Source organism: Botryllus schlosseri, chromosome 10 (genome assembly GCF_051294905.1).
Source record: "Botryllus schlosseri isolate E-star chromosome 10, Bs_hap1, whole genome shotgun sequence".
Classification (NCBI taxonomy): Eukaryota; Metazoa; Chordata; class Ascidiacea; order Stolidobranchia; family Styelidae; genus Botryllus; species Botryllus schlosseri.
Genome location: NC_137245.1, coordinates 21,820,878 through 21,848,345, shown reverse-complemented (window position 1 = coordinate 21,848,345; position 27,468 = coordinate 21,820,878). Strand labels below are relative to the sequence as shown.

The 27,468-nt window shown below is 40.4% G+C and overlaps 2 protein-coding genes and 1 long non-coding RNA gene across 6 annotated transcripts in view; 1 reads left to right on the top strand and 2 right to left on the bottom strand.

The window, feature by feature from the left end:
* Positions 1–27,468, top strand: part of LOC145448336 (uncharacterized) — a 200,509-nt gene that overhangs the window by 18,578 nt on the left and 154,463 nt on the right. The window lies entirely within an intron of this gene.
* LOC145448334 (ethanolaminephosphotransferase 1-like) lies at positions 725–10,886 on the bottom strand. The gene is made up of 10 exons (XM_080326717.1): positions 10,209–10,886; positions 10,081–10,149; positions 9,827–10,019; positions 7,500–7,646; positions 6,273–6,388; positions 6,107–6,212; positions 4,301–4,349; positions 4,058–4,238; positions 2,909–3,091; positions 725–2,708 (listed from the first exon to the last, which is right to left on the bottom strand). Exons 1-10 carry the CDS (start codon positions 10,251–10,253, stop codon positions 2,634–2,636), a joined length of 1,164 nt encoding a protein of 387 aa, XP_080182843.1. The 5' UTR covers positions 10,254–10,886; the 3' UTR covers positions 725–2,633.
* LOC145448413 (monocarboxylate transporter 2-like) lies at positions 19,094–25,679 on the bottom strand. Of its 4 annotated transcripts, XM_080326792.1 has the most exons (9): positions 25,549–25,666; positions 25,257–25,421; positions 25,007–25,190; positions 24,449–24,669; positions 23,962–24,102; positions 23,583–23,888; positions 22,082–22,465; positions 21,849–22,025; positions 19,094–20,643 (listed from the first exon to the last, which is right to left on the bottom strand). In XM_080326792.1, the coding sequence occupies exons 3-9, from the start codon at positions 25,030–25,032 to the stop codon at positions 20,369–20,371; spliced, it is 1,530 nt and encodes a 509-aa protein (XP_080182918.1). In that variant the 5' UTR covers positions 25,033–25,190; positions 25,257–25,421; positions 25,549–25,666; the 3' UTR covers positions 19,094–20,368. The 4 variants fall into 4 exon arrangements, with proteins under 4 accessions (XP_080182918.1, XP_080182919.1, XP_080182917.1 ...); XM_080326793.1 differs by lacking the exon at positions 25,257–25,421; XM_080326791.1 differs by lacking the exons at positions 25,007–25,190; positions 25,257–25,421 and having other exon boundaries at positions 25,549–25,679.

Genomic DNA, 27,468 nt, shown 5'->3' with positions numbered 1-27,468 from the left:
CATAAGGGATTTACCCTACGATCGTATCTCCGCGCCATATTCAAATTTGTTTGTAAACGATCGGTCAGTCTGTCTGGGTGAGGGCATGTGAAAAGCATACAAGATGTGACAATGGCAACTCGTATAAAACGCAAAGCACGGATTGGCTTTATGGTCACTGGTCAGTTTTCGAAATATCCTAGTGTTCCTCTACTTGCAGTACTTAATCAAGTAAATTTGATTTTTCGTTACTTCTACTTCGTCATATTTTGTGACTTATACTTTTCGCTATTTACGGTGTGTCAAGTGCGCTCTATTTAAAAAATAATCTCCGCCGCCCACCGGATGAGGGATTCGTTCGGACTAGGCTACGCCCTGTAAATAGTATAAATGACTAACGTTGTTAGTTACGCCACATCCACAAAGTTTCATAGGACACTACAGTAGCTGTCCAAGTGTCCATGTCCACTGTCCAATGCCCATTCGAAGGATAACAACCTATCGGGAATATTCATGTCGACTCCAATCTACAACATAAGATATTGAATCGCGTCTCTGCAATACATAACATGGATTTTGCCTAGCTCACGAAGAAATCATCTTCGAAGTTGCAATTCCCCGCTATCTGAGTTTGAGTCACGATCAAGGCTGCCTTGTTCAAAACGCAAACCGGAGAATCTAATAACCAGAGCCAACCACAGACTGAGCATGGTTTCCCTGACCCAGATACGTAAATGCGACCAGGTTTACATGAGATCAGCTCATATTAATTTGAAAATATCAGCACGAAGCGACTGAAACGCTTATATCCACATTGAAGTTCTACAAGTAGTTTAATCTCAATGCGCATTCAACCACTGGTTGACATGATCACTAATGCACAGTGCGAGAACAAAGCCAAACCCTAGAGACTCACATGTCACAGAATAAGTAGAAAACATTTCATAACATCGCATTACGCATCAAGACAAAACAACGCCACATTATTCAGTCACTACAGTCCACAATTAGAAAATATCCTGGTATAAAATTACATGATCACGTCTAAAGATAGCAAACCAGCGAAGACAGCCTACAATTGAAAAAGAAATCACCTAGGTAAACAATCTAAACAGATATGCATACTCTCATAGGCCACAGATAGACATGAAATTCTATTGCAGTGCAAGTTCATAATTATTCTGCCGGAATTACATTCGAGACATTACTGAACAGCATCCATGGTCATGTTCGTAGGGCAATGGGGGTGTCTACAGAGGTGGTCAAAGTAGTCAGCGTTGGTACTGCAGTGGAGTTGGTGATTTTAAGGCATGATAAAGCTACTTCAATAAGATGTCGAAAATGAAGATCTGGAAGATACTCAAGAACTTTCAAATGTAGATTTAGTCGTGTGGCCACATACTTCTAGTTGTCCATCGGCGATGGAAACTTTCAAAATTGAAGGGCGCATCTTCACGACAACATAAAATGCCGGGCAACCCTACAAATGGGTGCAAGTTTCCAAAATATATTCAGTTACCATGATGCAGGGACTATTTCGCACAGTTGACACAAGTTCATCCATAAACATGATGCAAACACATTCCAATATTACTTTCTACTTTACAAAATGTGTAGAAAGTAAATGGTATAAGTCGAAGTGAATGCAGTCCAAAAACATAAACCACTCAAGTTGATAGTGTAAGTAGGCAAAAACTACGTAGGTTCTCTGGAAAAGTAGACGACCTTTGTTACTGACCATGACCACCTCTGGTGTTCTACAATACCAATTTCACTGTCCATCTGTAACATATTTGCACCGTCGGAAACGGTGTTTGCTCATTCTGAATAAATCGTTATAGAAAATTGAAAAAGAAAATGAACTGTTGATTTAACGCCGCTGCATATATCCCAGCATGCGGAAGAGAAAAGGTAGACATCTTAAAAACAGCAGATCACCTTCAATACTTTCCTCTTGAAAAGTGCAGCTTGTCTAGGAAATGGTGCGCAGACCAGTAAACAGCATGAATTTTCTAAAGATAATGGCATGCAACATTTTACGACTGCTGTGGCTGTCACGGTTTATGGGAACTAATCTTGATTGGCAAAATACCATAATGCAAAAACTAGGCGCATACTCTGCAACAGAGATGAGCATACAGCTGAATACAAGGTTTTGATAATTTTGGCCGAATTCGGACCGGATATTGACTTCATATCATTCTGAAGCCGGATTTGGACACAAAATTTCGGATGATTTGCAATTTTCATGAGACTTCCGAACAAATCTCAGCCATTACCAGATTCGGACTTGGATTTAAATCTGGTTTTGATTCAAGTCAGAGATCCAGAACAGAAGTAAATCTCCTCATCTCTGGTATTCTATGCCCAATCTATCACCACATCCTACAACAGATTTCAATATGACCGCTGATAAAAAGGTGCGATCAGATTATTCCCACCCTAAAAAAGGGGGTCGAGTGTTAGTGTTACGAGTAAAAAATAACTAATCAGATTATGGTGAGGTATCAAAATATCGGTGAAGAAGATTTTCTTCTAGTGAGGAAGAAATGTAAGCAACAATAATTAAAATTCTCGATTTAGGTCTCCAACGTATCGATAATGGTGTGCTTTTCGGCGTCACCAGGGCCGGTATCGTTTTTCGGGCCATCTAGTCAATCTCCGTGCTTTTTCTTTGCGCTTGCTATCGAGAAAACCTTTATCCCCAAATGATCTGCCAGCTGGTCGACCTGAAAAAAGTAGACAATTGACTGTACAACTTATTTCCAGACGTACAGTATGTGTGAACCTAATATGGGTGTCATGTTATGTAGGCCTACCATTCTGGGATGAATAGATTCAAAATGGCAATCACAGAATAATACTAATTCATGACAGCCTTCAGACTTCGCTTATGACAATGCAAGATATTATTTTGGTGTCAGCTCACCACGAGGCAACCATAATGTACGTGAAGCAGAACCAGTCCGATTGCAAGAATTTTGACGCACAGCGCTTCAACAGCAGCATCTTTCGTCAGCAATGAGATAGCGGCGACAGCAAACACCGGAACGATGAAGAAGTTGAAGCTTTGACATCTACAGCTCGACATTTGGCTGACGATGAGACGACACTAAACATTGCAAAGCAAGATAATATAATACAATGCTATTGTGAGTTAGGGGAAGGGAACAGAGGTGGTCAGTAACAAAGCAGTTCTCTTTTGTTTCAGGTGTAGACAAGTAGATTTTGCATAAACTAAAGTGGTTGTCTTAGACTACCCGGTACTTCAACTATTACTTAAACAACTTTTGAAGGAAAATTGACTCCAGTCATGACTCGATTGGAGTCCGTCTCGAGTCGCTATTTCTTGGTGACTCGACTTGACCCGACTTGCGGATGACTCGACCAAGTCATACGACTCGAGACTCGGACATGCATTTCATTATAACTTCGAAGAACGGTAAAGGTACCATATTATTGGTACTTCGTTAATCACTCATTACTGTAAGAATAGTAACATTTAAGAATGTGGAAAATTGGAACACTATGATTGCGAAGCATACGTTATACCACCCAAGCAGAACAGTAAGTAAAGTGGGTGGGACATGGCCGTAACTCGAAACTGAACAGTGGACACAGACACAACACACAATGACTTGGACTCGAGTCTCGAAGCTGCGAATCGGACCTCTGGTGAATTGAAAATGACTCGACTTATCTCGAGTCAAAACTATAAAAGTGAGATTGACTTGTGACGCGGAACCTTGCGACTTGGTTACAGTTCTGCTTGGGATTTTGTAAAACAGAAACTACTTTTGGGATGTTTGCATCACTCGTAGCAGGTAAATTGTCTAACAACTGGGCAACATAGCCCCTGAATTACGGCAACTGAATATATTTTCGAAAATTGTGCCTATGTGTAGCGTCATGGAATACGGGGTCACATGTATGCATTGGGTCGTTTCAATAACAGCCTGCTTCGTACACAAAAGGTGGAGCCAGTACCAAATCAAGCCAAACTGAAGCAATACACTCGACCTGTTTCCCGACACAGCTTATATTGAACACCAGGAAGTGAAAATGAGGTCATACTCACAACAATATTCGACAGCACCGTGCCGACCACAGTGAGAAACCACCGCGGATAATGCTGCAATACATTTCCGGGAGAATAAATTGCCCAGTAGGTGGTAACGCAAAAGAGAATGAAGGACGAAAAGAGCGGCGCCAGCGCCTCGTAAGTGCTTCGCATTTTTCCAGTTTTGTCAGAGTAGGACCTGCGAATGGCAGGTTCCGTAAATTTCACTGTTTCGGCTCAAAGAAAATGCATACGACTTACTTGTAAACATTATAAAACGAAACGGGGATTGAATAACAGAGACCAGAGCCTGAGAAAAGAATGGTAGGATTGTAGGTAGGAATGCACAAAAGTTCACGAAGTCTCTTCAAGATAAACTGAATACCGTAACCACGTCCTTCAGCAGATTAAATTACATAATATTCATTCGATTCTATCGAGTGCGAAAAGAGCCAACAACAACCATATGGCGACAACGCAAAATAGTCTCAAAATCGTTACATATCCTGGCCTGTCATTGTAAAAAAAACTTGGAGCACATTGACAGAGACTCCATTTTGAAACTATTATGTGTACTTGAAAGGTCCACCCATACTTGAGTGATGACACCCATGGCTTGACCCTCTCCTCACCACAATTGTCTTATGAAGAAACAAAAAAAAATGAATTCAGAGCAACTCACTGTCACAAAAACACTACACTGTTGCGAGCGGATAATTATATTCTGAAAAAGTGAAGACGCGTCTATGTGTAATTGTGTAGGCTAACATACAACACCCAATCAATCTGTCTGTCTGTCTCATTAATATCCAGCATCGTAAACTGGGTGATCAATGATCATAGTTAGCATCATCAGCACATTAATCATGATGTTAAAAATGACATTAGCTGGATGCGGACGACCACAATGATCGATTGATTTACCGACTTCAGGGTAGGTTGCATTCAATATCTTTTACATGCAATGATTAATAAAAGTATTTTCAATTCAATATGGTCATTTATTGAAAGTTAAACAGGACCTTTTATCCTAGTGTGCTACATTATGACCAGGGTTGTAGCGACTCGAGTCATTTTCTCAAAATGCGGAAATGACTTGACTTGGATTCGAGTCATTGCGCATGACTAGAACCAAGTCATATGACTCAAGACTCAGACGGTCAAGAACGACATTTCATTGTAATTTCGCAGAATAGTAAAGTACCCACACTATTAGAATTTTGACTGCGACCAGAAACTTCTAGAAGTGCGGAAAATTAGTATATTATACAAGCAAACCATTCGATATCACCAATCACAGTTATAAAAAGTGGGTTTAACAAGACTCTAGCTCAGTGGTTCCCAACGTGGGCGATATCGCCCCCCAGGGGGCGATTTGGCGATCTAGGGGGGCGAAAATGGCGAAGGGGGCGACAGGGGGGCGAAAATGGACAAAGGGGGCGACGGGGGGCGAAAATAGCGAAGGCGGCGATAGGGGGGCGATGACGCGTAAAAACGGCTGACCTTTTTTTTTTTTTTTTTTTTTTTTTTTAGTCATCCACCTAGCAATGCGGAGCGAGAAAACGTTATTTTCAGCTCTGAGCGGAGAAAGATGACCTTTTTTTTTTTTTTTTTTAGTCAACCCGCCGGTGATTACAGTCTGTATGCCCAATTATCGGTGCACAAAATTTGGGGGGCGATGACCGGTGTTGACCTTGAAAAGGGGGCGATGGGTCGAAAAAGGTTGGGAACCACTGCTCTAGCTGGAAACTGAGCAGTCAACACAATGACTTGGACTCAGACTCGTGTCATGATACCATGACTCGGACTTGAACCTCTGCTCACTGAGACTTGGACTCGGTGGTGAATTGAAAATGACTCGACTTGACTCGAGTCAAAACTATAAAAGTTAGATTGACTTGTGACTCGGAGCCTTGTGACTTGGTTACAACCCTGATTATGACAGAAAAAAAGGTTCTATAATCAACCGAGTTCCGGTGAAAACTTCCTGCTGCAAAGCCATAATCAGAGTGTCACAAAGAAGCCACCCGAGAATACGAGCCAGAACAACAATAACAGACAACTCACCGTAAGTAACAATGAGAAAGTAGGTACTGCATCTCCAACCAAATATGTCCCGCGACCATATACCGGTTCCAAAGATAGCAGCTACCAGGTAACTAACCGCCATCGCCTGCCAAATGAAACCAACGTTATGACAGCAAACATTCCAGATCAAACCATTTCAGCTTACCACTTGACTGAAATCGTACGACCAAGGCAGGTATAATATGCCGGTATTATACTTCTCCCAGTGGCTTAAAAGGAAGCAAGTCATCAGCATCCATAGAATGAAGTAGAAATGCCATACTGTTAAAACACACGAAGGTAGTCAAAGTAGTAAGCATTGCTTCTCAAAAGTAATGACCACGGTTGTATTGACTCGAGTCACGATTTTTTTGATGACTCGGCTCGACTCGAGTCATTTTTTCAAATGCGTAAAATGACTCGACTCAAGTGAATTTCTGTATTGACTCGACTTGTACTCGAACCAAGTCATAAGAAATGCTAAAACTACCGGTAAATCAAGTATAAGTATAAAACTAAAGCTCTAAAAAGTAGCCAACTCAAATGAGCATTTCTAAAAAGTAGATTTGGTCCAGGAGTCCCACTGTAGTAAATTGGACAAGGGCTACGTTTCAAAATTTCAGGATGCATCAACGCGACACTGCCCGCTGACTAATAACACTACAAATTAAGCAATTTTCGAAAATATATTTTGTTACCATGATAGATGGTACTTGGGCTATTTCGCCCGATTGTAGTTTGCGTTAAAAACTATTGAGTAAAAATGGATAGTCTTGAAAATACAACCGTTTCAGTAACTAGTAAAAGGGCAAAACATATTTCAGTACTGTACTCTTGGAAAAGTAGCTATTTTGTTACTAACCCCTTCTGAAAACACAACAGACATTGTAACTAAGTACTAAGATAGGTAATGGTTCATAGATATGATACAAAATCGAGAGATGGATTACTGTTTGCATGCAGAAGATGCTTGAAATAACTCGTGCTCAAGTAGTATATCCTGAAGGTTACGGTACCATAAATTAATTGATCCCGTAAGGCCCTGCTTTACAACTACAGCAGATCTGTTTTATATCATATACCCACAAATAACGATTGACGCTTCAATATATTGCATTGTGACTTGTCTAAAGTACACATTGAATATTATTGACATTTTGTCAAGTGGCAGTGATCCGCAAGCATCCTCATCAAGATTGCTGTAAAATTAGTATATCATACAGTTACCAGTCATGGACCACATCAGGTTCAAGATGGTTTTGAAGTGGTTCGCTAGTGACCCCTGGACATTCAATGGTGAAGTCGAGCTAATCACATTAGTGGCAAAATACGAATCTCATAGTACAACAACGAAAATTCTCGCAATTAAAAATCAATTATTATTAGTCATTACCTGTAGTTCCGAATTCGCCTCTCCCAAACAACGAGTAAATTCCAAACGCAAACATGGAAACGCACCACGAGTCAATACCATGATCAAATAGCTCGCCCATAGGTGACGATGATCCTGTTCTCCTTGCTTGCTTTCCGTCAATTCCATCTAAAAATAATCAATATGGTGGCGATAAACGGACATGGTCAGTGGTAATGCACATTTGCTAATTAAAGTCCCCTAGGTAAATAAAAAGAGTTCGATTCCGTGCCGTACATATTTTCTATCCAGTAATACCGCTCATGTCATTTGTTTCTTTAAGGAATTCCCCAATCTTAAATACGATTTCTAGCGAGCCTACTTGAAAGCAGCATAGGGAAAAGCTCAAGTCAGCTGTCACATTTTCAAAATGCAGGACACTGCCTTTACAAATATCCAGTAACGACTACTTCTACTTTGGATCACCTCGCCAACAAATTATAAGCCTACCATGTTCAAACGGTTACGAAGGGCAGGAAAGTACACAAGTGAAATAATGACATCAGAGTGTCTGTTTTTCCAGAAATTAACAGGAAACGTCACAAGTCCCATTAACCAATGGAATACCGTGGTCGTATGAGCTCACGATTTAATTCAGTGACTAAAAATGACCCCGACGAAGCATAAATAAGCATGAAGTCAGTCATATCAAAACGTAAGAGTCATCAAGAAGGCAGAGCTCTTCAACACAGTGCAATGTTTTGTATTGCAAATCTCCAGCACCAAGCTGCAATGTATGAATAAATACAATGTACAGTAGACTGCTTAGTATTTTGCAAAAATTCCCAAGTGGAACATAGGCTATATAACCATACTAGAAAAAATATAGTGATGCATTTCTGCAGATGGACTGCTGTATTAGCAAGTTTTGTGAAATGTACACTGGATAGCACATCATCAATAATTTAATAACTACAATTCAAAATCTTGGGATATGGAGATATGGGATAAGGAGATGGAATATAATCCATTGAGAAACAGGGGGCACATTGTAATAGTGTAACGCAATGCATTAAAGAATGACTGTTTTGTCTACGCTGGTGTTGATAAAAGTGGCATTCCTTACCACCGCAATATTCATCACATGCATTATTGTGGCCCAAAATTTCGGCTGTTCTATAGTCAATGAATCAACTTTTAAATTCTAGTAAATAGAGTGATTAGATTTAATGGGAAGCAATAGCATGGGTCCAAATTTTTCAACAAATATTTAGTGATTCCAGCGCCTCTGTGAAAATCTATCCAGCTTAGTGATTGAATCTTCTCCCGCTCAAGATTAAAATCAGGACATCATAAATTTCTGGATGATCGATATAACATGATCGAACTCATTATATAAATTAGATTGATGCATTCTTAGTATTATTCACTTGACCTATCAACTTATAGATTATATTATGTTGATAGAGATTTTTTAATTCAACCGTAAGCTATTTTTCTGTACCGTAGTACAGTGTGGACTGCGGTCGAATCGATGATTTTGTATCCCTTCACTCCAGCGAATCAATGATTAGGGCCTACTTACTTCTAAGTGGTAAAGCTATGCATCAAAGTAAAATCATCCATGCAGGAAACCAGTCATACTCGTATCAGCATAAGGAAAAGCTACAGGGTCAAAAGTACATTAAATTTCACAACCGTAATCAAACAATGAAATGCATACTAAAGTATTACCTAGGTGCAGTGGTAAACACCTATTCATACAGTATAATAAACGTGGTTGCTTGCTTCAATCAGGTCAAGGTGTTTGTTTGCAAAATTTGAGTTTGCTGTGGATCAATATTACGTACATGTTGACGGACATTCCCTTGATAGTACTAATGAATGACTAGCTTGGGAAATAGCACTGCTCGAAGTTATCAGGAAATCATTGCCACTTTTACACTGTCAATGTTCATCGAGGTGCATGTGACAATATGCCTCATGATTCAAACAACAGATAGGGTAATCGTGACCAATTTCAAATCGTTTTCAACATAAATGGAAACATTGATTTTCCAGGCCGAACAAAAGTTATGTGGATAGGAAGTAGAAGTAATTTAATAATAAAGCAGTTTATGCTTTCTCTTGAACTTATTCATCGCCCTACTTAATTTCAATATTCCAAGAATTCTCGCACACATATCAACTGAAAATAGTCATAATTACAAAAGTGGAAGTACGTGCAGTGACTACAATTTAGGATATACATCTTGCAGTGGATGCAAATCTATCCAGACCTATTTCTTACTTCACAAAAGCTACGAGTTCGAGTATAACTTGTGATATTCCGCCGTCCAAAAATCTGTCGATGGAAAACTTTCACTTACCTAACGTGTGAGAAAGGAATTGCGTTGAGAAGCATAGCCACCATACCCAAGTAGGAATGCTGGGATATTCAGGGTATTCCGATGCGGTCGCCAACCAAAATGGATCGAAGTATATCAAGACTGCAGTTTGTAACACAAGCAGCATGAAGCCGCTAAAGGTCAATAGATTCGGTGCCACCCACCTTGGGACAAGCTAGAATAGTAAAGATATTTATGACAGTATAGTCGCAAAAATTCACATTGGATATCCTTACCTTCACACATTGATTCCAGAACGGGTGCATTACATAATTTGATAGGGGGGATGTATCAATGCTGTTATACTGTGAACATAATCATATTTTGAATGCATTGAAATGTACAATGAAAAAAGAAACGATACCTTATATGTGTCAAAACCAGCCATCTCTTCCTGGGAAATGTACATCTTGCAGTTATAAAGTGGTCGATTTGATTGATTGGTATCTTGTAATTATAGCGGTGAATTTCTAATCCAAACAAGCACAAAAATTAAAAGAGCTGTCGTCATTTGTACGCAAGACTAAGGTAGGTGCAATATATTGTGGAAACGGCTGGAGCAATTATGGTCCTAGTAAGTGCGGCGGTTCATAAAGTGGGCGATATCCCCCCCCCCCCACACACAGGGGACAAAACTGCGAAGAGCGATTGGGGCAGACTTGGACAACCGGATAATTGTAGTTGCCTAATTCGCCTAATTATAGCCATTAATTGACAAGCATTTCGGCACCAAAATCTGTGCAAGTTGAATACAAACAGGACTATCTGTCAATATCTATAGTAGATAAATCAAAATGAGTACTGCAGAAAAGTAGAAGTACTTCCTTACTGATGACATCTCTCTTTTAGGGGATGATAACAGCTTGATCTTGATGAAGGAGGGGGAGGCGATGAATCAAAAAGTGTGGGAAACACAGGTCTAGTGCATTCTTTAGGCTATGCAACAATAGTACTCTTCGTGGCAACAAAGTCTAAATATTGGACTATGAACCCCTCCCTTCAGACTCGGCAAAACGCCGACACCGGTTGCGCTACGTAACGAGGAACGACTGGCTCAGGTAAACAAGCCCAACCATAACAGACCACTGTGATTCTATTAGAATTTTTGGCGAAAATCGGTGATTGTGTGAATCATGAAAATATACTCGGGTGTCATTACATTTTGTGCTTTGGAAATTACATCGGCATATTCAGGAACCTCTTGCCATACTGTTTCTTGGTGATGTATTCAATGACAAATGCACGTAAACGACCGTTTTCGGGTGTATTTCCAGGTATTATGACGAAAAAACAATTTTAAGAAGACGAAGAGATACCTACCACACAGCCGTTTGACTGAATATTTTGCAGTTGAATCGTAAGAAATGTGTCGGTGATAACGCTCAACAGACCATGTCTATCGACTATCCTTGGGTATAAATATATTTCGAAGAGTGCGGGAATGATTGGACACCGGTGGCTGCTACGAAGAATCATCATTTTCTCGAATATATGATCACGACGAATAGTAGAACACTTTTTTTAAAGATTTAAGCTCCGGACTCTACATTTATCTCATTAGAATCGAATTGAAATCGGACATTTTCGAAATTTCGGTAATCCGGACACAATTAGGGCCCCAGTTCGACCCTTGGGACCTCGACTTGAATAATGATTTTGGTCTCGATAGAAGCGGCCAGACTAGTAGAATCCATTTCAAAAAGAATTACGCTCCGGACTCTACATATATCTCATTAGAATCGAATTGAAATTTGACATTTTCGAAATTTCGGTAATCCGGACACAATTAGGGCCCCAGTTCGACCCTTGGAACCTCGACTTGAATAATGATTTTGGTCTCGATAGAAGCGGCCAAACTAGTAGAATCCATTTCAAAAAGAATTACGCTTCGGACTCTACATATATCTCATTAGAATCGAATTGAAATTTGACATTTTCGAAATTTCGGTAATCCGGACACAATTAGGGCCCCAGTTCGACCCTTGGGACCTCGACTTGAATAATGATTTTGGTCTCGATAGAAGCGGCCAGACTAGTAAAATCCATTTCAAAAAGAATTAGTCTTCGGACTCTACATATATCTCATTAGAATCGAATTGAAATCGGACATTTTCAAAATTTTGATAATCCGGACACAATTATGGCCCCAGTTGGACCCTTGGGACGTCGACTTGAATAATAATTTTGGTATTGATGGAATTGGCTAGACTAGTAGAATCCATTTCAAAAAGAATTACGCTCCGGACTCTACATATATCTCATTAGAATCGAATTGAAATTTGACATTTTCGAAATTTCGGTAATCTGGACACAATTAGGGCCCCAGTTCGACCCTTGGGACCTCGACTTGAATAATGATTTTGGTCTCGATAGAAGCGGCCAGACTAGTAGAATCCATTTCAAAAAGAATTAGGCTTCGGACTCTACATATATCTCATTAGAATCGAATTGAAATCGGACATTTTCGAAATTTTGATAATCCGGACACAATTATGGCCCCAGTTGGACCCTTGGGACGTCGACTTGAATAATAATTTTGGTATTGATGGAATCGGCTAGACTAGTAGAATCCATTTCAAAAAGAATTACGCTCCGGACTCTACATATATCTCATTAGAATCGAATTGGAATTGGACATATTCGAAATTTCGATAATCCGGACACAATTATGGCCCCAGATCGACCCTTGGGACGTCGACTTGAATAATAATTTTGGTATTGATGGAATCGGCGAGACTAGTAGAATCCATTTCAAAAAGAATTAGGCTTCGGACTCTACAGATATCTCATTAGAATTGAATTGAAATTGGATATTTTCGAAATTTGGGCACTCGAATTACAAATAGGGCCCAGCTTGACCCGGGGCTTCTGTTCGTCCAGCACTCTGTTGACGAGCAACTGATATTGTACAGCTAATTTTTGCGCATAAGTAATCTGTAGTAATGTTAGGGTTACAATACCTCCTTTAAAGAGGATTTGTCCTATTTTTTGACTATTTTGAAAGTGTCCCAGGAGGACCCCAAATGTCCTTTTTTTTAGATTTTGTCCTATTTATTGGCGAATTATGGTTAAATATTGGGTGAAATTCGACTGAAGTACAGTACATCGGCACCGGAGTAACGTTCCGGAGGACATTCCGGGAGCTGAGCTGGAAAGTCGACATTTTTGTCTATTTTAGTCAATCAACGAAGAATTCAACAAAAGTGTGAATTTCTGGAGCCAAGTCGGAAAATGACCTTTTTTAAAGTCAACCAACCACAAAGTCGTGAAAAATTTATCATTTTTCCCCGATTATACTCCGGTTATTGTAAGTCTGAAAATTTTGGAGATCTGTCCTCTATTCAGATTTCCGAAATATGGTAACCCTGATTAATGTATTAGATTTAGCTGAATGTGTGTTGTGATTGGCGCTTATCAACACTTCGGTCAAATGCACCCTCACGGTAATTTTATAAGGTTCGTGTCTTTTCGGTTTTTTCCTCCTTCGCCGTTCTTTTTCTGGTCTCTGCTGGCGGCTTGGCTTTCTTGAGTTCGTCTCTCTCTTCATCTGGGCTTGTGAAGGCGCTGAGGAGCCCAGATAGACGCATAGAAGCACGGCAAACCCGAGACTACAAACAGCTATCATTGGTGTCGGGACTGTAATGCTTAGCACACTGCGCCACTCGCTTCCCCTGTATTGTGTTGTATTGTGATAGATATTTGTATTAATGAAATTATGGGTTCCGTGAAGGTCTCCAAATCGGCGTGTTCCGTGGGTTCTGCGGCTTGGTAAGGGTTAAGAACCACTGAGCTGACAGCTTCACGCTTTCACCATTTAGGCCTACTTTTAATTCAGACAATACATCTTATGATCGGTTCAAGGTCTGGTGTCAGACAAAATCCATCAGCGGTGTGTGGATGGCACGACGACGTAACTATGACATTTAAAATCATCAGATTATTAGGAATATTGCCACTGTTGTTAAAACTTGAAGGTTTCAGCACAAGTTTAACTCATTCCTAATTCAAGAATGATAATTTCTCTCAAATGGCTTCGACCCCCTTCAGATGATTTGACGCCTGCAAAGGGGGTGCACCCCAGTTTGAGAATCACTGTTATTGAAGAAGAACTATTGACAGCAATGCTTGGGGCAACGCGGGGGTCGTAGCTGAAGCAGAGAATTGTGTACTTTTTTGCCCTTAGGGAGTCGGCTTCAGACTTCAGAGTCGAAATCACAATTTCACTCACATGAGAGACGGTAGCCGGAGCGAGTCAGTCAGAGTCGCAATGTTGAGTGCAGTCAGGAGTGGAGGGCGCATCTAAATTGATGCGAGATCTCCAGCCCGCGCGGTAGTTACCGGTTATTGGAAAGGGATCCAGTGTTGGGATCAAGTCACCACCTTCGAGTCACGAGTCATTTCGAGTCATTGCACATTTCGACTCGAGTCGGGTCAAGTCAATTTATTTTCAAAAGTGACTCGAGTCAAGTCAAGTCAATCGATTTTTGGAAGTGACTCGAGCCAAGTCGAGTCAAGTCACAATTCAAGTCAAGTTGCCTTTTCGAAGTATGGGCATGATTACGTCATTGCATTTTGCGAGCTGTCTGAAATACAGATTGAGTGGTCATTGATTCCGAACAGATGAACGAAAATAGAGTTAAATGTACATGCAAGAAGGCGCTGTATCGCTCACATATACGTAGAACGATTAAACCACGTAAGTAATTGCACAGCCTCAGTTTATACTTACCAGCTAAAATAGAAAATACAGAATAGAGAAACGAATTGATAAGATATGCAATACATTATCCATTTACAAATTGATATGATACAATTCGAGCCTGCGCCAATGGTTTAGGTCTATTTAAACTATATATTCGAATTTAATCTCCTTAAACCGTTTGGTTAAGGTAAGAGCAGAGAACAGAAATGCTAATTTTGCTACAAAATTACTTTACTACTAGTTTACGACAACGTAAGCTGTAAGCTTCGATCACTTCGATTGCAGTCACTTTATTTGTGAGAAAACAGTGTAGGCCCAGTCAAACGAAAAAGGTGACTCGAGTCATCCCAGCACTGAGAGATACATTGTTTGAGGGCCCTTTTACAACAGTGCGGCACAGGAAGGATGATGCATAATGTAATGTTACGCGATTTATGGATCTATATTTTATACCTATACGCCTCTAATCAGGCGTTGTTTTAAATTGAAAAAAATGAAAATATGAGGTGTCTCAAAACACTTTGTTTAAAACGTGTATAAAATGATTTTTTTCAAAGGCTGGATGTCATAATTGTGTAAATACTTGAGAAAAAGATGCAGTATGAGCCGTCGGACCACTTACTCTAGCTAGATATAGTCGAGCAGTTTAATCGGCTGCCGGTTCAGAATCACTGTGACGCAGTCGATAGCCCAAGGGTCGGCAACCTACGGCCCGCGGGCCGGATCCGGCCCGCCAAGCGAAATGTCCAGCCCGCGACGAAATAATTAGTTACCAAAAGAATACCGCCCGCCGTTTCGTAATGAGTTCCAATCTGCAGTGCAGCACTGCTTGGAAAGAATGCGGCATTGCCCCGATATAAAGTATCCTACGTCGTATTAGTCTATTGTTACGCCGTAAAACTGGTGCGAAGGCGGTCGACTAGTAGCCTATCTCGTACTAAAAGTAGGAGATGGAGAATGTCTGTAGAGTAGACTAGCTAGACCAGTGCTTATCAAGCGGGTGTATCGCGCAACCGAAAGTATACCATACTTTTTTATTGGTTTGCCACTCAGATAGGGTGCGACAATAAAGGTGCCGTTCCTCTGCCCAGACGCAATGACAAAATCTCAAACTTTCCCTGTTTCATTAGATAGCCTAACTAGCCTCCGTAGGTTAGTCATCTGTAGTTTAATTCACCAGAAGACATTTTACGCCAAGACAACAAACCTGAATAATGTTATTTTAAGGGATTTTATATTGATAAAACCTTAAGGCACGATCATTGATACTAATTTGGAGGACTGTTTTAGCTTGAGCAAGTCAAAAATCAACGAAAAATGTCAAAATTTATAATGTTTTCTTCCACTTACGGATGATGATTCCGGAACATGTAATTCACGCACCTACGGGGCTCGTTCACTTTCGGACCAAAATCAGTACATCCTTACGGAGAAAAAGGGTTTTTGGTCCGAAAGTGAACGAGACCCGTCCTGGTACGGTTTCGTCATATTCCGATTTTAGAATGAGGCTGCGTGATTCGCGGAATACCACTTTTTAAATGTTAATCACCTTAATAGCTCCCAGAGAAATGGATTGTACTAGTCTAGCCGATTCCATCAATACCAAAATTATTATTCAAGTCGACGTCCCAAGGGTCGATCTGGGGCCATAATTGTGTCCGGATTACCGAAATTTCTAAAATGTCAAATTTCAATTCGATTCTAATGAGATATATGTAGAGTCCGGAGCGTAATTCTTTTTGAAATGGATTCTACTAGTCTGGCCGCTTCTATCGAGACCAAAATCATTATTCAAGTCGACGTCCCAAGGGTCGATCTGGGGCCATAATTGTGTCCGGATTATCGAAATTTCGAATATGTCCAATTTCAATTCGATTCTAATGAGATATATGTAGAGTCCGGAGCGTAATTCTTTTTGAAATGGATTCTACTAGTCTGGTCGCTTCTATCGAGACCAAAATCATTATTCAAGTCGAGGTCCCAAGGGTCGAACTGGGGCCCTAATTGTGTCCGGATTACCGAAATTTCGAAAATGTCCGATTTCAATTCGATTCTAATGAGATGTATGTAGAGTCCGGAGCCTAAATCTTTTAAAAAAGTGTTCTACTATTCGTCGTGATCATATATTCGAGAAAATGATGATTCTTCGTAGCAGCCGCCGGTGTCAAATCATTCCCGCACTCTTCGAAATATATTTATACCCAAAGATAGTCGATAGACATGGTCTGTTGAGCGTTATCACCGACACATTTCTTACGATTCAACTGCAAAATATTCAGTCAAACGGCTGTGTAGTAGGTATCTCTTCGTCTTCTTAAAATTGTTTTTTCGTCATAATACCTGGAAATACACCCGAAAACGGTCGTTTACGTGCATTTGTCATTGAATACATCACCAAGAAACAGTATGGCAAGAGGTTCCTAAATATGCCGATGTAATTTCAAAAGCACAAAATGTAATGACACCCGAGTATATTTTCATGATTCACACAATCACCGATTTTCGCCAAAAATTCTAATAGAATCACAGTGGTCATAACAGGATTACCAGCAAACAGATTTTCTCATGTGCATTGGTGCAAATCCGCCGGTAGGAGTGACTGTGGGAGAGAGAATATTGAGTAACCAGGGATAGGTATTACTCTGTGCAACAATAATAAGACCAGCCTACGTTAGGTTAGTTATCTATACTTAAATAGCGTCTTTGCTGTTTTCTTGAGTTTGTATGAATGCTGTTTTATGACATGCAATAGTCCTCGCCAGCAGGGTTGTAGTTTTGAAGTAGGCCTACTCAAGTAGTTTTCCAATACTTGGGTACTTACTCAAGTATATTCAAATTCCCGCTACTTCTACTTCTACTTCGTAATATTTTGTGATCTACTTACCTACTATTCGCTCTTTTCAGTTTGTCAAGTAGAAGTATAGTTTATTAATCCTCGTATAATAACATGACATCACGTCGTTGGAATATTTTTTTTCTTCATCTGAACAAGTCACACACAATGTACAATGCGATAAGACACATGATGTCATGAACAGATAGGAGGATGTCGAATGACACGCATCAGTAGCGATTCTTCTAATCTAACATCCACCTCGGCCTAGACTCTAGAGTGCCCGATGTCGCAGTTCTTTTCGATGTTGATCTTGTTGAAGCCGCGGCCCTTTCTACTAGTTCTTTCCATTCCTTGTGAGTGCTCTCTCTCTCTCTCTCTCTCTCTCTCTCTCTCTCCTTGTGAGTGCTTTCTGTCGTCGGGCATTTTATGGGCTTTTTTTGTCCCCGTAAGAACGGCAACGGCGGGGGAAGAGGAGCCCAGATAAACCTCTGACGGTAATCGAATCGTCACCACACGCTATCTCCCCCGCGAGTCAAGTCGAGTCATTTTCAATTCTCCGCCGAGTAAAGTTCGAGTCCAAGTCAGGGAGCAACGACTCGAGTCCGAGCATGTTAAGACTCGATTCCGATGAGTCGAAGTCGAAGTGTTTATAGCTTCAACTTTCAACTCACTTCCGTAACACTCTTCGGTAATATCATAGTGTCCTACAATGGTGTGCACGTAGTGTCCTACCATAGTGTCATAAATGGTATGGACACAGCGACACTGAACGGCTTACTGCATTTGCGTGACGTCATACTTTCTATTTGACCTAAGGCAATTTTACGGCCATTTTTGACCGGCTTGCCGAGCGCTAAATTCGATATCAATGGAAAGCTGCTGCTGTACCGATTTCGAATATATAAGATTTATTCGGATCATACACTACATGTAGGCTATGGCTTAATTATACAACTTTTGAAAAAAAATTTTCTCTTTAAAATGGCAATATTTTAAAAGGCTGTTTAAAACATGTTTTAAACAAAGTGTTTTAAAACGCCATTTGTTTTAAATGCAACCCTACTTTACGTCGTTTCAACACTTTCCTATCTTTTCATTGTATCGCAGTCTTATGGTGTTTTGAAATGATGAAAATATTAATAAACCGATACTGATACTGATTCCCGCATCATTTTGTTCTTGGACTATAGGACATGGTGATGATATTTTTGTTAGCTATACCTCGCATGTCAGAATCAGAATTATAGAAACAGAATAATTGGTAATATCGATTTTATCGATTCAAAATACCACAAGACTCGCGATACAATGAAAAGAGCAGAGGGATCCGAAACGATTGATGTAGGTCATTTCATTCAAGGAATTTTAAAAAAACCTTCCATATAATCTAGCCTTTGAGATAATTTGTGTCAGAGAGTGCAAATCATGAGCGCCGATTAGAGATTTCGTGCTCGTATAGGCTACTATATATATACTCGATACATGTCTAGTAGGTATGACGCAGTGTTGAGATGACTCGAGTCATGACTTGACCTCAGTCAGACTCGAGTCAACTTTCTCGTATGACTTGACTTGACTCGGAGCTTCAAAAATGTGCATTGACTCGTGACTCATAGCAAAATTTACGAGTCAATTTCAAGTCATCAAGTAATCGCTGTCGATTAAATCACTGCATCTTGTGTATGTTCATATTGTTCCAGATACGCCGGCGTCACTTGCGAGAGCAACCAGTGATCCACTGTTTTATTTGAATGTTATGATTCACAATGAGCAGACGATGTGCGGTGTACAACGGCAGGCCTATAAAATAGGCTACAAGCTGGAATATGTCAAATGATAAGTTTCCCGACAGTGCAAAATCTACGATACAAACGAAATGCAAGTTGTAAAAAAATGTGACTTTTTTTCTAATTATGACATTTTTTACCCCAACGCTACAATTTTGACCTAATTTTGACTTTTTTAGTCCCACAAAATTTGCCCTAGTGAAAGGTTGCAGCCAACACGACTAACCTGATGGGGGTCTGGGGGCTTTGCGTAAAGTTTTGCATAAACCATAAGGAAAGAAACACCACGAAAGCAATACGTATATTGTAAATACGCGATAAAATGCATCAAATTATAATAATGTCTAAACTATTTACAATTGCATAGTAAATTCATATTGAAATGAACCCAAATATTTTCGGCTGACACTCGCCAGGGGTAATCGTCAGCAACTAGTAGAGAATTGGAAAGAACATTGTACAATGTACATAAACAATCGTATCACAAAATATGACGCCACCAGCATGAAATTTCGAATGAGAGAGCATTCAATGTACTCTTTTTAGGTGGTACACGAAGTCCTTTTGTTGACAGAGTTTTGGTTGGTGTATTTTACAACTATTTAGCAAAAGAGCGAAACGCATGTGCAATCATTAAAGAGACGCAATCAAAGGCGGAAAGAGCCGCAGCTGCAATTTGCCAACTCCTGCTCTATACAGTACGCCTAGGCTTACTTCCGTTAACGATCGACTGTAGCGAACGAATTATCGAATTAAGTGCGTTGCTCGTTGCATATTGTCCTTGAATAGTGCGTATGTATAGGAACTACAAATTGAAGGTTCAACAATTCCATGTTATAACATATGCAATACTTTGTGTGAAAGCGACATATTCTCTGCGACCAACAGTTTTGGAAGTCCTTCCCAAGCAATCCAAGTATCAACGGATGGTCGATCGTTACCAACGTACAAATATATTTTCTGTAAGCATCACAACATTGTTTTGCATAAGAAACGAAACGAATTACGAATCAGATCGGACAGAGGGGAGCATGTAATACGTAAATATATGCAATTGTTGCGTAAGGTAAATCCTGAGGGTGGTGGTACGTATATATATTTATATATATTTAATTATTTATATTAGTAAACCACTAATATTAAGTGCATAAATGGCATTAAAGAAATTAGACAGCGTATAACATGGAAATAGTAGGCCATCATGATTGTACATCGTCGTCGATTGCGAAGTTATTCCTTCGTCTTAACGCCAGTTGTGTTATTATCGTGAGTATTCCAGCAACGAAAGTCATTGCACTTGTAAAATATTGGGCTATCTTATACGAGCCAGACAAATCTACGAGAGCTCCGATGGCGTATGGAGTAGAAAGAAAAAATATTCCAGTGCACAATGATCTGTAACCAAGAGCACCCGCTAGCCTCGAGGTGCCGAACAAATCGGCCAGAACCGCATTCGTGAGAAATGTGATTCCACCTGTAGAAATAAAGCATCGTCTGGAGTCACAGGCAAACAGCAGAAGCCAGTGAGCGGCTCTGACATTCTGGGCAGGGCGGAAAGCAACCCGTGTCAAGTTGACCTATGTTAAATAACCCGAAAACATGTTACCATTCGAAAATGCATCTGCTCGGCGTTAATGGAGATATTTCCATAATGGTCTTAGCAATATGGCGTGGATATATTGCCTTGCATTTGATTCAATTGTCGAAACGAAGCAGAAACCATCTTCCGCACTTGTTAAAATTTGAAAGGTTCAAATAGAGTCGGTTCAAACGCAGCTTAAGGCATACAAGTCGAAAAAAACGTCACTAGAATAGGAAGGTGCAATTGAAGTTATAATTATAGTTATGAAACAACTGATTTGCTAAATCCGTTTCATTTTGCTTCTGACGTCCTCTATATGCCGGTACATAGGTGGCCAGTAACGAAGTACGTCACTTTGTCGAAGTAATCAAGCGGGTTTCGTCTACTGCAACGACTTACTCAAGTCGTTACTTTTTAGTATACTACTTTCAATGTAAGATGTGAGTAAGTACAAATGGAAGTTCCATATAAAGTAGGCTAGTTCCATTTGTACTTACTCACGTCTTACATTGAAAGTAGTATTTTTATTAATTTTTCATCTCTTTTTATCTGTGAATCTGGGCACATGGGCGATGCGTTTCCCGTATGTCGGTAATGAATATAATTACCAAATTCACACCTGATTTGATTGTCATTATTCTTTTAGCGCTAGTCGCGAAGAGGAATATATCGCAGATTTCAAGACTGTCAAGTGTCACCGTCGATTGGCAAACATAAGTGTGCGAGATATCTTGTCAATCTACTTAGTTACACTTCAAAGTTTGATTATCGCTCCGACCTTTCTATTTCAATTTATAAATGAAGTAGTTTTGATAAACCTTGTAATCACTACTTCTAGTTGTAATTGATCAGGAATTCACGGCAGTACTTCTATCTGCAAGCCTACTTTGACTACTTTGGCTAACTCGGCATACATAAGACAACACGTATAAAGATGATCATACTATTTGGCTACGCAGGCTAAGAATAACATCGACTAAGAGGTTAACATATAATCAAAAGTCAGAGATTAAACTTTTTGTTTAAAGGCCTGAGGACTTTTCTCCGTGCAGACTATATGACGGCAATGTTACGAAACGCGCTATTATTCAACTCACCGTAACACATTCCAAGTAAAGCTGCGTACAAGGACATTCCTTTGCTGCTATTAAGAGTAGTTGACATTACTATGACCACGCCCATTAATATTTGAAATGTCCCTAAAATCACGGAGCGTTTTAGTGACGACACCGCCCGACGAAGCAAGCGTAACAAAATAAGTTCCTTTCGTCGACCTAAAATGATTATGAAAACCAGGATATATTGACGGAAAGCCATTAGATTTCCTTACTTGTGTCTCTCTTAACACTAGTGATGGTCGCCACGACAGGCATTACGAATAAGGCGACTGATTCGCATATCGTGAGCTTTTGAGCGGCTTGCTGGTCACTGAGTCCAACGCATTGAGCATACCGCACAAGGTACAGCCCAGACAGCACTCTCGAACATATACTGAGTCCGCACGAGATACAGTATGCGACGAACCAAATGTCCTTCAGCAAGTTAAAATCAAATGCCGTCACCACGTTAGTTCCGAGAGCCGAAAACCGGTCGTAAATCGACGATTTTCGACGGGATTTTCGACTCAAATATTCCTGGGGTCTATCTGGTTCTTTAGATCTTTCAAATCTCTGATAGATGTCCTGGTCGTTGCTCTTCGATTCTAGATCTTTAACTGTTCGTCAAAAATTAGATGATAAAAATTAGAGCAGGTATGTCAAACACGTGGTCCGCAATACAAATGCCGAGTAACCAGAGGTGGTCAAAGTAGTCCCCGTCGCTACTCAAGTAGAAGTAGAAGCAACGCCGAAATTTTTACTTCAAGTAGAAGTAGGAATGGAGGTTGACAAGTAAGTAAGTAGGTATTCTATATGCCTATTTAGCCTAAGAAACTGAAAACTGTCAAGAAGAAGTAGTCTAAAATCAAAACTACTTAATAAGTAGTGCGAGCAGGCAAAATCTACTTCAAGTACTTTAAAAAGTAGAAGTACTTCGTTACTGACCAGTGACCACCTCTGCGAGTAACTGAAAAACGTTTGCATTCTCCAGCACATGTGTATCAGCCCTAATTATCCCTAATATTGTATGCTACTGTATGTATTGTATACATTGTATAGGCTTGATGAAGCATATCACTAAAAAACAAAGGTATCGATTTGTAGGTAACATTTTTTGCATCGTTGGACTGGTCCGACCCGCATACGATAAAAAATATGGATCCGGTCCCCGACTCAATTTGAGTTTGACATGCCTAAATGAGAGGAGAGAGAGAGAGAGAGAGAGAGAGAGTGAGAGAGAGATTTATTTCGTCAACCGATGACGGCAAAATGAAAGTATCAATATGCAACAAACAAACAGTGCTTCGGTATCGGTATTGACTGGTACCGGTGATATGAGAGGACACATTATATATTCATCAAGTAGAATTGTCCGTCGCAAGCATTTAATCAATAAATGATGGATAAAACAGTGTATTATGTGTCGACAAGACCGAGTAAATGCGTGGTAATTTGCTTGATCAATACAGTAATTTTGATGCATCGCGGTTGACCGATTAGTCCCCATCTCCTACAATCTGCAAGACATGCAGTCTATATATAGATTGATGTATGTTCTGTGGACAACCAGAGTCCTCGACCATGTTCCCGTTCAAGACATAATTCAATCAGATATTCGCTACCGTAATCAATATCTGCATGCGGGTATATTACCAGTAATACGTGATATCGGTCATTGTTTTGCAGTTCCTCTACCGCATTTGGTATAAGCCTATGGTGGAGACCAACACTTACATTCATTTTTGCTATCGTCAGTCAGCACTCGTGCAATTAACGCATCCCTTCGTTTCCGCACAATGGTAGTGTACAGAGGCTCAATCGCGAATCCACACGCTATCCCGTGTAAAGAGTAAGCGCCTAAAATCAGCAAAGCGCCCCGCCATGTATATTCGTTTATACATAGCTGCATTATAGGTGTAATGACAGCGCCAGCAGTTGATCCACCCATTGCTAACGCAGCCATAGCCAGTGGCCTGCTTGTGTAAAATGCCCGGCCCATGAGCGTGAGCGCGGCAACGTTAGCCAGTCCTTCGCCAAATCCTCCAAAAATAGTTACGGAGTCTAAATTCAACAGCGCGGGTGCGAACTCACGATGTATAAAAGGCATACGTACCAGCAAACGCGAAGCATATCTGGACGAAAAGCAGAGATTGCGCGAAAAAGCACGCGCTGTACCCTAAAAATATTAAACACGATGCAAGAGAAAGTGTTGGCTTGATTCCCATTACGTTGAAGATAGCACCGTAGATCGGACCTGGAAATAGTAAAAAAAGATCCGTCTTTGTGTTGGCGAATAAGCGGAGCGAACTTTGTAGAATATGTTATTGATCGTTGTAGCATACGCTTGTCCGATATGTGAATTCCGTATTGGCGAATAGGAACACTTCCATATGTTCAAATGGTTGTAGTTGTAATGAGGAGGCACTTCAAACGGTACCATAGAGAACAATATAGCCATAAGCCTGAATACTGCATTTTCATAAGGGTTGTGATCAACGAAATGGGATTGAAAGAGAAGCATGTTTACGAAGTATGCAAAGACTAAATAAACGTCCCCAATTTTGTACGTTTGTTTTCAGTAGGGAAAGAGGTCACTGTACCATTGCCATAAGTGTTAACAGTGAACACATGCACACCTCCCATGAAAACCACGGTGCTCGGCATAGTCACTGTAAATGATGCCTGCGCCGCTGAAGCTCCGAATTCCATTTGTAGCTGTATAAAGAACACTCCCATTGTCTTAATCAGGGCGAAGGTTGTCAGGAATAAACAATATCCAGCAAACAGACAGAGAAATTGGATAATCCAGCTGGCTTTTGTTCTGAAAGTAAGAATTACGTATAAAGATGTCGCAAGTTGAAAATTTCGTCGGTGGAAGTCATAGTACGAATCGTATATATCACGGTTTCAAAGTCATAGTACGAATCGTATATATGACGGTTTCAAAGTAAACGGGTGTGTCGTGATGCAGTGTCAGATCTGTCACCCTACGTCATCGATCGTGGTTCATCTCACTGAGTTCTAACGCAATAATGAACGGACTGACGATGGAGCTGCCGACTATACGATATAGTGTCACGCCAAATCAATAAAGTATACAAGCCACGTCCTCTTTAACAGTCATGAAGCCGTAACTAATCTTGAACACTCTCACTCACCCATATTGTGAGCAAGTCTTTTTCATTGCTTTCTATTGATATTCAATCGGTGTTTAGTTGCTGGTGCCCAAAGCCATACAGCTTGTGACATCGTCAAAAATTCATGATTGAAATGCCTAGTGTTTCCGAAATATGCAGCTCCACAGAGTCCCCGTTTACTATTCGATCCCACCTTCAGACTCCCCTGAATGCACGAGAAAGCCAGTATTAGCTAGCTGAGCTGATCTGCGTTAAACGAAATTGTCTTTACCTTGCCTAGCGGGAATAACGAGGACAAAGGATTCACTCAGCTTATTATTTGTTTTCATCGATAGGTAACCGTCATTATATCGACCATGCGGGCGCTATTTGTTACGTACTTCCGTATGATGCTCTCGGCTAAATTGCACTTTGTGCCGATCAGCTGTTTAATCAGCTGTAGTTCAAAGGAAATTTGTTTGCTTTTAGTTTTGCCTGACTCGATTTCCACGATAATCGCGTACAACGAAGTCACTCTAGTCAAGCTCATTGTAGAAATCAAACATGTATAGTCTGCAACGAACCTGGACACGAGTATATCACCATTACTCAGCATTTTTCAGGATTCGTTTCGGAGCACCTGCGACGCTGCCTGCCGCAGTATGTCGAATGAAGCTAGCACTCAGCTGATAAATATGCTAGTATTGAATCATGTATCTCGCTCTTAGTCATTGGCTTGCACGCTCGGTTGCAGATCGGATATTTCCATATTTCAAAACAGTCATGTATAACAAAATCTAGTCACATTGGTATCGGCGATTGCGTTGTACTATACTGGCTTTTGATTTTAGTTGCTTTTTCTAGAGCATGCTGTATTGTATTTGCGTGGTTTGAATTAGTTGTATCTCCACAACACATATGCACGAAATCCATATGCAGAATCGCAACGACTTCAGCAATTGATAGGTCGTTTATAACCGCTCCCTTTCCCTCCGGCGTATAGCCAGGTGGCAAGAAGATGCACCTATTTTGACTTGGACACTCTGAGACCTCTACGTAATAATGAATCCATGACATCATTTCATTGTTCAAAAATGATTTTTTTCAATTGCCCCACCTGACTGTCATAATGGGTACGCCGACGTCTCTATACACAATATTCAAAAGGGATCTCCAAAAATAACATTTTTCGGGATCCCGGGGATTCACTGACCAAGTTGTTAGGTTTCCACACACCAAATTTGGATTAATTTCAACTAGTATACGCCGACACAGAGCCTATTGAAATTTTTGAATTTATTATAAATTACCCTGATCTCATAATAAAACATCGTGAGACCGGTGCGAATCGGCTGAATCCGACCACTGCTCCGCATGAAATTGTGCATTTGACTCTGTCTGGAACGGCTGTGAAGGCCGAATTACGTACCAGAAAGCAATATTTTCCTACTCGTTTCCAGATTTGTAGCAGACTTCACTCTCAGAGAAAGACAAGTGTGTATTCACATTTCACACCCGTGTACCTCCCGTGATATAGGGATTTGATTATACACCCGGGGTTCAGGTACACGAAACCAGAATCTACCCCAGACTTACACCACTGTATAAATCGAACACAACATGTTAATGCAAATGACGGTTGCAAGTATGAACGCAGGTAGGTATGCAATGCATGTAGGCATGTAGGTTTATAACCTCGATATAATTCTGAGGTAGGTTCTGTTTAGGTTTTGTACCACCTTTCGGCTGTGAATACATATACTACACACTCTTTTCGCTGAGAATGTGGGATGGCCTACTTGAGGAATGATTTGCACCCACGCAATTGGTAAAATCTGGTTAATATGTCTATTTTCCACCCATTTATACACAACTCAGACCATGCAGGGGCGCCAAATTCATTTTGACCGCGGTTCACATCAGCCCATAGGTTGGGTCAGATATCGTACAAGTATTACTTTTATGTGATCTAAAACATGTCCGTTGACAACACTCCAGTGATAAACACGGGTACAAGTATTTTGATAGTCCCATCATCATAATTTGATGAATCGTATATGGATGAGGCACATGACAGCATCTGTCCGCGGTACCACCTGTACCTGCAGTCTTGCTTGTCACAACAATTTCTGGCCAGCACTAAAAGATTTCTTGCGTCATTTAGGTACACATGAAATGAGGGGTATTCGGTGGGCACTGGGCATTCTGCGGCGAGTCAAATGCACGACCTCGATTCAACTGCATACGATTAGGGAGGCATTCTTGTTGATTCAGCGTACAAAAATTTTCCAAAACCTCTCTGGAGGTAGAAAGGGTTCGTGAAAATGCTCGCTTAAGGTTACGCGCTTTATTACTACGGCGATTATTTTTTCACATGTAAAAAAGTCTAACATTTGTCAATATTGTCGCGTTAGGTCAAAAATTGTCAAAATTGTTTAAAATTCAAAGAATTTTTGCAAACTGCATTTCATTGGTGTCTGTGAAGATATCATTTGGCATTTTAT

Bases quoted from the DNA above. Each gene is read 5' to 3' on its own strand.
- LOC145448334 (XM_080326717.1), bottom strand. From the start codon at position 10,253: ATGTACATTTCCCAGGAAGAGATGGCTGGTTTTGACACATATAAG. The intron at 10,020-10,080 runs GTAAGGATATCC...TTACTATTCTAG, and splicing joins TCTGGAATCAATGTGTGAAG to CTTGTCCCAAGGTGGGTGGC. The intron at 4,239-4,300 runs GTAAGTCGTATG...TGCCATTCGCAG, and splicing joins TCGTTTTATAATGTTTACAA to GTCCTACTCTGACAAAACTG.
- LOC145448413 (XM_080326791.1), bottom strand. From the start codon at position 25,580: ATGCTGAGTAATGGTGATATACTCGTGTCCAG. The intron at 24,103-24,448 runs GTACAGTGACCT...TACTATTTCCAG, and splicing joins TGTTAACACTTATGGCAATG to GTCCGATCTACGGTGCTATC. The intron at 20,644-21,848 runs GTGAGTTGAATA...TTATTTCTACAG, and splicing joins TTTACTTGGAATGTGTTACG to GTGGAATCACATTTCTCACG.